This window comes from Anopheles bellator, chromosome 2 (genome assembly GCF_943735745.2).
Source record: "Anopheles bellator chromosome 2, idAnoBellAS_SP24_06.2, whole genome shotgun sequence".
Classification (NCBI taxonomy): Eukaryota; Metazoa; Arthropoda; class Insecta; order Diptera; family Culicidae; genus Anopheles; species Anopheles bellator.
The window spans coordinates 75,608,446-75,617,504 of NC_071286.1; the positions used below are offsets into that span (position 1 = coordinate 75,608,446).

Here is a 9,059-nt window from a genome sequence, read left to right on the forward strand (position 1 = left end):
TCGTAAATGCTCCGGAGGTGACGGAATGCTAATTCACACTGCCATCTCGTCTGCCTAAGCCACATGGACTTACACCCAAAACGCACGACGATGGCAATATTGGTCGAGATCTTTCTTCACTCCAAGGCAGCGTTTTGAGTCCGTGTCGGGTGACATTAGCAATTCAGGGTGTTCGGAGTCGATGATCATTTTCTGCCCTATGGACCGCCAGCCTTTTTCAAAGTTTAAGCATTTTTTCTTAATAACTTAAAGGTCCCTGGAAGAACGAGTGATTGTTGATTCTATCACAAAGTTCCTATTCATTTCAATTCGTAGAAAACGAACATTCCAAGCCCCTGCGTTGCGTTTAATTCTATTCGAAAACGTTCCAGGTTAAACGGTCTCTACGGGCTCGCTGAAGCGTTGCAGTCCTGCATGGCGCATTGTGACACTAATCGGTTTCCCAGGCCCCTTTCGCGTCCCCTCGGAGGCTCCTCGGCGAGAACCGCGAACCACATTTTCCACGCAGCCGCATTACTCTCTGGCCGAGTGGGGGACCCCCGAACGTCTTGCTTGATTTTCACGCAAACAGCGCTAATTCTTTTCAATTGGTTTGCTGGTTCTGACCGCATGCCTTCCGCGTCTGTTTGGCCACCTTCTTCGGCACAAATGAAGTGCAGCAGACCTACCGCAACGGACAAGTTAACTCCAAAAGGCCGGCAGCGGGCTGGTCACAAATCGGACGTAAAGTGCCGTGGGAAAATGTGCCACCGAAAATTAGCGAAACTGTTCTTCCCCCGTTTCGGTTCAAACGTTCGAGATAATGTCCTCAAAGCGTCACGAGTTAGTCACTTTAAAGTAGATTTGAAATATCGTTCCCAACTAAATATTTCGAATTTTCAAACCATGGAACTTAAAGTAAAATAGAAAGATCTGCACTCATTTTTATTTAGTCTTCAGAAAGATGAAGAAATAGGCAAACCTCCTTCGGTGCACCTGGTGCGCAGCGCATCACGGCGCATTCCTACGCCACGAATGCCCGGGGTGCACCATGGGGAAATGTAATCAATTCCCGGCCCTCCATTATCCTCGTCATCATCATAATCATAAAAGTCCGTTGCCCGACCGGGATGAAGCAATCGGAAAACGTCATCGGCCGGTGGTGGACCATTTTTCCAGCAATAAAACGCCACCTTCGCCACCATTCCGTGTGTCCAATCACTGGTTCCGGTGGCCCCGTGGTTGTAGAGACGAGTGTCCCAGTTCCAGCTGCGGGGGGTAATTGATTAAACTGTAACTGTTCCTAAGGACGCTCGCCCGGTGACGGGACAATTCGTCCTTCGTTCGCTGCAGTCTGATCTTATAATGTTATCACTGGGTCCGGGCAGCTAGCTCGGGTAAGCATCGAGGCATAAATCAGGGCATGTTCGTGTCGGGTGCAGTTTGGGCGCCCGAATGTCACAAGACAGCACCAGACCGGAGACAGAGTTCAGACCACGATAGGACACGGTCGAACGGCGAGCGGGCTGCAAATTGAAATCCATCACATTTTATTGCTCCGTTCCAAGACAGGTTCTAATCCTTCTCGCGTGTCTTGGGCGGTTGGACCGTTGAGCAATGTTGACCCATTTGCAGCATCCATCGTCGGGTCTCGGGTCAAACCACCGGGTCAGCCATGGGGGTCGGAGCATTGTTGAAGGATGCAGCTCAGACTGTCCCACCTGGTTATTGAACCCATTTTCCCACCCCGATGTTCCCTTTAATTTATGCTCGGTGACCCCTCGGTTCCACGCAATTGGCTTCCCCGATAACAAGCGGGATCACTTTACACGCTTACCGCTTCTCCAGGAAGGACCTTTCGCTTACCTACGGTTCCCCGTGTTTCTTCCGTTCACAGATTTCGCACCTGCAACCGCACGAGCAGCTACCACATCTGGTGAAGCCGATCGATCACTATCCGCAGCACGGCGGCCACGAGCTGTTCGGTCCGTACGGTGACCCCTCGGTTGACCTCGCCCGCTACGGTCCCAATCTGCTGACCCGGTACGGCCTTGGACCGGCACCGGTGGAACGGCATCCTTACCGAGCGGCACCACCCCGGCTGCCCATTTCGATTGCCGCCGGACACCCGGTCAGCAAGTCGACGGTGGTCAGTAGCGAGCGGTTGAACAACTACAACTACCGCCCATCGCGACCGCCCGGGGACGAGCTGTACAGAGGTTTCAACGCTTACCAGCAGCCAGCGGCGTGGCGTGGCCGAGGCCTCGTCGGTGGGATCCTCAAAAATAACATCGGCGGCAGCAGGCGGGAGAACCACAGGACCCGGCCCAACCAGCACCATCCGCTGATTTACGACCCGAAGCAGTATGAGTGCTTCAGCGGCACCGACGACGAACCGAACGGGGTCTATCGGACCGGACTGCCGCCACCGCCCAGTGTCAAGAACACCAACAGTGCCGAGCGCAACTACAACGTCAACTACAGTCTGAACTTTACGAAAAATCAGTACAACATCCTCATCTCGCCACCGCTCCACCCGGACCTGCGGCCACGGATTGCGGTGCCACCGTACACCGACGACGACGAGGACGCCGACAGTGACGTCGCAGGGACGACAGGCCGACCGACCGAGGAACACCGACCACCACAGGGACAGCAACCAACTGCTGCTGGTGCGCGGCAGCGCCACGAAAAGCCCCCCGACAGCAACCCCTTCGGCGGACCGCTCTATCTATCGCCCCAATCGCGGGACGGCAGCACCAGGCAGCAACTGGACCTCGAACCGGGACTGGGACTGCTGACCGAGAAGCAGCTGCTGGCGCAGCAGGAAGCGTACGCCGTGGGGAAGATGCAGCGCGAGGAGATCATCATCGAGCACAGCCAGCTAATGGGTGGCGGTGGCGGCGGCGGAATGGATGGTAGTGCGGGGCCCGGTGCCCGGATCGTGAACCCGGCCGGCCCCGGTCAGCTGCCAACGTTCCGTGGACGGCGCGACGGCTCGAAGGGAGCACTGGGAGCGTTCGGAGTCCTCGGACAGGGCCACCATTTCACGCAGGTCAGTCCCGGGTCGAGAGGGTGGAGATGGGGGGTGTGACACGTGTGTGTTTCATGTCGTGGCACTTTGGGGGGCGAGGGCGTTGCGTGTTGCATGTCTGTTTCGCAGTACCGTTGGGTGGGTTAAGCACAGCAGGCAAGGCATCTGCATTTTAATGATTGTGGGCCGATGGAGCGATCGATGGAGGGCCACAGAAATCATATGAGTGATGCTGAAAGATGTAAACAGTGAATGAAAGGGCAGCACAATACATTCCTACCACTTGAAGTCCTTTCAAGTGGTCATCTTTTGATGGAAAAGTTCGCACTCAAATACACCGAAAATCACAGGACAACATACTGCGAGCTCAATGTGCAATATTTCAACCGAAATGTTTCAGAGGTAAATTCAGTGACATCTGCGGTTCGGCGCCTTTGCTATGAATTATTCACTTTTAAGTTTAAGAACGAAAGCAAAAAAAATCGAAACATATAAACTTATAACCGTACCGATGCCATACTCCTCGGCAAGCTGGTGTTCCATAGCCCCTACGAATGAGCTATCGTGGCGCTGAATGTCCTTAAAGTGTTCCTCACTGCACACCGTGTCACGTAATGTGAACCGCGCCCCCTCCCGGGGGTGACGTGTAGTTATTAGCAAAAGCAAACACACAGGTGAGCAAATGACCATTTCATCAGCACTTTAGACGGGCTAATGTCTCAAATTTAATAACCGGCTCCGTTTTGCATTTATTTCCATTTACGTTTACAAGCCGTCTCGGGGCGTTCGCCTTCACGTTGCTCACGAACGCGAAATGTGCCCGGCCCCGGTTGGTGGCACTTCCTCGAGGCGATCGAGCGAACCGACTGTAATTGAATTCATATCGTACGCCCGGGCTTTGACGGACAACTCCCGGAGGCGTGAGCATAAATCGCTCGTAAACCTGTGATTACCGATTACACCCAATCCGGTGGCTGTTCAATCGCCTTCATCCGAACGTTTTACATTTTGCAGCCCGTGGTTGGGCAATCTTGGCGATGTTTTCCTATCGTACCCGGACAGGTTTATGCGATTTGGCCTGTCGGTTTGGAATCGATTAAAAAATAAGGTGTTTGGTCGATCCTTTGCCATCTAATCTAATACCCGACCCTAACCAGGCAGACATTCCGGTAGCCGGCATAATTAAATCACTGAGCCGAAAAACAAACCCGAAAGCACCACAAAAATGCGCAGATCAAATCAGTGGATTAACGAAAAACAGGCTCCCTCCTTTCGGATGGGCGAACGAAACGAAGATTCGCACGCCAATCGGATGCATAAATTATACACAAATCGGTTTGGTCGAATCTCGCGAATCGGAAAAGAATGCGACCGGCCAGCGACTACCACACCAGACCCGTTCGACGGGCGGGGGTCATAAAATCCAGCCAAACTACATACCGAAGGTTCGGGTGCGGTATCTTGGGAAACTGCAGCGTAGCTTTCATTAGCGGCACAGCACTGTCGTCATAAAACGCCGCACGCACGCCTTGGGACCTGCGTCTGGCCACGGTGCCCCTGACCACGGGCAATGAAATTCCGACCATATAATTTATGCAATGCTGTCCAGGTGCACCACGGACTACCGTGGAGCTGTCAGCAGCCGGCGCAATGGCCACTCCGACAGAGCGCAGGCGCTTGCTGTCGCGCGCTGGTTTTGTCCGGTTTTCATCGCCTCATGGTGTCGCGGATTAAGACGTGCAGTTTAATTAAAGCCGTCGCCGGGCACAACTGCTGGCGGTGGTCCGAGAACCGATTGCCACTCCACGCCAGACGCCACGCCGTTCTGGCGCGACCGGCGGGTTATGGGAAGCTAATTAGTATTTAATGGAGGTTTTCATATCGAACATATTTCATGTGCGCATCGTTATCGCCCGCCAAAGCGGATGACTTTGTCACCGCACGGACGGTTGGCCCAGACGACAGCTGACAGGCGGACGTGCCGGGGAGCCACAGGACATTCGGAGTGTCTGGTGAGATTGCGGAACGATTGGAATGCCAGCCACTCGCGATTCGAGTCGCGTTCTGGCCACTTCCCACACCAAGCGAAGAGAATTGGGAATCGGTCGAGATGGCTTCGCTCCACTTTACTTGTTCCTCCAGTCCAGTGTGACGGACCGAATAAGTTTCTGTCTCTGGCGACTCTTTCCCTACTCTTAATTTATCTTGAGGCGTTTGGGATTATTCCAGAATGGCCAATAAACATGGTATAAAGCGATCGTAATCGAGTGGTACTAAAGCTACATTCAACTCCCTTTGCAGGATGAGTGTAAGAAAATATAATACTAAAATATGTGGTGGGTAAAATTTACAACAATAACCGATTGCTACTGCCGGACATTCTTAAAGATCACTTGATCGTAAGGCTTGCGATCGTCAACTAAACCTTTAATGTCTCTCCATCTTAAGATAGTTGTTTACCTTGCAGGTAGCTTCGTGCATTCGTAATCTACTGAATTGTAGCTTAATTTGACTGCGTAAAGGAAGCTTCTTAAACCGTTGAAGATTGCTGGAGATCGATAAAACTTCCTTTGGTGGACGTACCATGCTTCTGTTGATCGTAAACTGCTTAAAATATGACAATACGCTTGTCGGATAGGAATAAAATAACTAAACTCCAAACGACCCACACGTTGACGACAGCTTTCTGCACTGCGTAAATTCTGCCACCAACCGCTAATTGAAGGGAACCACTAGAGGGTTGAAAAGTGAACAAGATTAGTTACAATAGTTTCCCGATGGAAAATGTCAAACGGTGGTCAATTTACTCAATGGCCTCGAGTGCGCTGGAAACAGGTTTCCAACGCAGTGTCAGACTTGACTGATAAGAAACTATCCGCAACGGCCATTCCATTGCTCCTCGCTGGAATTGGTTGGGCCTAGCACAAGATCGTCCATCGCACAAGATGGTCGCAGATTGGTTGCGTTTCGCCACATGCCACATGTTTTTTTTATCTACCACCAGCACACAGCATTAAACATGTCGTCGGCATGGGGTACATGACACGAGCATAAATCAAAAACACACCCTCAATCGTTGGCACCCGTTGGCCCCCGTTGGTTGGTGTGGCCAGTTCGCTGATCATTCTGCGCAATCGACGGACGCGTCTAGAACCGGCCCGGCCTATCGTCCCACACGAACGACTGTTTCTGTCAAACGCCCAGCGATAGCGATAAACCAAATCGGTTTTCCAATTAAAGTTAAACTGTGTACTTTCTATAATTGGCCGTAATTTGTTGGAGGGCTGCAACGGGTGGGTGCACGACCCGATCAACGATCGTCTTCGATCAGCACTAAGAAAATAAGCTGAAGGCGGTTGTGCTTCGCACCGTACTCCTCCGTTCTAATGATTGGCCATTGACGATAATCTCGGAGCGCCGAGGATTAGCTACATTGCAGTTGATTAAAAGTAAAGAATGGAGCATGAAAAAAACATTGTATGTTAATGTCCACAAACCAGTCCAATTGAAAATATGTCGATTAAGTAGAAAGCCCTTTTCGTGCTGGAACAGAAAATTACCTTTCACAACAACGCATCGTGATGCAAATGACGATGCATAAAACACATCATCACCGGCGGAAGGCATGCAAATGTGTGAGGCTCTCAGCATCGCTTCGGGCGCCCTTAATATGCGCCCGATGGCCCATTTCGTACGGCTCGGAGCACAATCCTACGCCTCGCGTGTACGATTGCAATCATAACGCATAATCACGGCGATTGCGATTGCAATGTGGCCAATGTGGCGCCCAACACAATAGAATTGTTCATCCACGATGCTGCGATGGCCCCTTCGGTGCTCTTTGTTTCCGGTGCACTCGGAACAATCGCCGGCCAGCCAGCCAGCCAGCCAACCAGTATGGCACTCTTTTCATCGGTGCCCACGTGTCACTGCCAAAGGATGATAATTGGAAGCAGCAACAAAAAACACCGGGCACCGGGTGTTTGATTGATCATCGACATTTCCATCATAATGAGGGGTTTCGGGCGTCGTGGTCGCGGCGCCAAATTGCTGTGCAGCGAAACAAAACACCCGTTGTTGTTCCGTTCAAACCGTTTTGTGCGCACCGAAAACTAGGCGCCACCTTTCTCTTGGGAAGGAGTAAAAAAAACTCTTCACCCGCCTCGGTTTTTTTCGTCCGCTCGGCCACTTGCCACGTGTCATTGAATTGCATACCTCGTAGGCGCTTGAAAATAATGCACATTTTTCCGACTTTTCTCCGTTAGATTATTGCCGCCCTGGCCGTTTCACTGGGGCCGCTGGCGGCCGGTCTCGGCAAGGGGTACTCCAGTCCGGCCATCGACAACCTGCAGGAGCTCCAGAACGTCAAGCGGGGCAACTACACGCACTTCTCCGTCAACGACCAGCAGGTCAGCTGGATAGCGAGTCTGTCGCTGCTGGGGGCCCTGTTCGGCGGTATGTTCGGCGGGCTGGCCATGCAGTTCGGACGCAAGCGGGTCCTCACGCTCATGTCACTGCCGTTCTCCATCTCCTGGATACTGACCATGTTCGCGAAATCGGTCGAAACCATGTTTTTTACCGCGTTCGTCGGTGGGTTCTGCTGTGCGATCGTGTCGTCAGTGGCACAGGTGTACGTCAGCGAGATAGCGTCTCCCGACATCCGGGGGTTCCTGAGCGCCATCCAGAAGATTGCGGGCCACTTCGGGATGCTGATCTCGTACCTGCTCGGGGCGTACCTGGACTGGCGCCAGCTGGCGATGCTGATCGCGATGGCCCCGATCATGCTCTTCATATCTGTGATCTACATACCGGAAACACCGAGCTTCCTAGTGTTAAGGGGTTGCGACGAAGAGGCACACCGGTAAGCGATCCGGGATGGGCTGGGAGGCCGGGAGAAACACCTAGAAACACACTCACACTCAGTTACACGCTTCCAGCTCACTGCAATGGTTGCGAGGACCGCACAAGAATGTGGAGCTAGAGCTCGACACGATCCGATCGAACGTACGGACGACGAGGATGAATTTGCTGAACCGGATGACACCGTCGTCGGGTGCGACCGCAGCAGCTAGCAGCAACGGTATTCCGGTGGGCAATGGACTATCGGCTGCAGAGGCTAGCACGGCGCAGCCCAACTTACCGTTCGCCGCCCAACGTCGCGGTCTGCGTCAGTACCTGGAGATGGTGTCCTTCGAAGCGCTAGTGTCGAACGTGAAGTCTGTGCTGCGTAACGTTCGCCTCGTTAAACCGATTCTCATCACGTGCGGGTTGATGATATTTCAGCGATTCACGGGTAGGTCCGACTATCGCCCGCCGGTTCTGCGGCATCGTCTAACTTCTCGATCACTCTTGATGCAGGTGCCAGTTCTTTCAACTTCTACGCCGTGACGATCTTCCGGAAAACGTTCGCCGGCATGAACCCTCACGGGGCCGCCATTGCGGTCGGCTTCGTGCAGCTCCTGGCGTCGATGCTGTCCGGTTTGCTGATCGATACGGTCGGTCGTATTCCGTTGTTGATTTTGAGCAGTATCTTCATGTCGCTAGCCCTGGCCGGGTTCGGGTCGTGCGTTTACTACGGGGAAACGAGCAGAATGCTGCTGGCCGAAAGTGGCCTGACGGACGTGAGCGTTGCCAATGGGCAGAACGACTGGATACCGCTGCTGTGCGTGCTCGTCTTCACGGTGGCCTTTGCGCTGGGCATTTCGCCCATATCCTGGCTGCTGGTTGGTGAACTGTTCCCACTCGAGTACCGTGCCATCGGGAGCTCGATCGCCACCAGCTTCAGCTACTTCTGTGCGTTTCTCAGTGTCAAAACATTCGTGGACTTTCAAGTAAGTGGCTACCGCACGGCTGTATAAAGATTTTTACTAATGACACCTTCTGCCTTCCGTAGAGCTTTCTTGGGTTGCATGGAACGTTCTGGCTGTACGCGTGCATATCGTGCGTGGGGCTGTTCTTCGTCATCATGGTCGTACCGGAAACGAAGGGCCGCGATCTCGAGGAGATGGACCCGCGTTACGTGCGAACGCTGACGATCAATCGATGA

General features: G+C 53.0%; 1 protein-coding gene across 1 annotated transcript in view; it reads left to right on the plus strand.

The window, feature by feature from the left end:
• LOC131208059 (uncharacterized) overlaps positions 1–9,059 on the plus strand; it is a 62,206-nt gene extending 53,147 nt beyond the window's left edge. The window contains exons 2-6 of the mRNA XM_058200703.1: positions 1,877–3,034; positions 7,279–7,874; positions 7,951–8,306; positions 8,372–8,844; positions 8,907–9,059. Coding sequence (XP_058056686.1) covers positions 1,877–3,034; positions 7,279–7,874; positions 7,951–8,306; positions 8,372–8,844; positions 8,907–9,059 — 2,736 coding nt within the window. The remainder of the gene's footprint in view (positions 1–1,876; positions 3,035–7,278; positions 7,875–7,950; positions 8,307–8,371; positions 8,845–8,906) is intronic.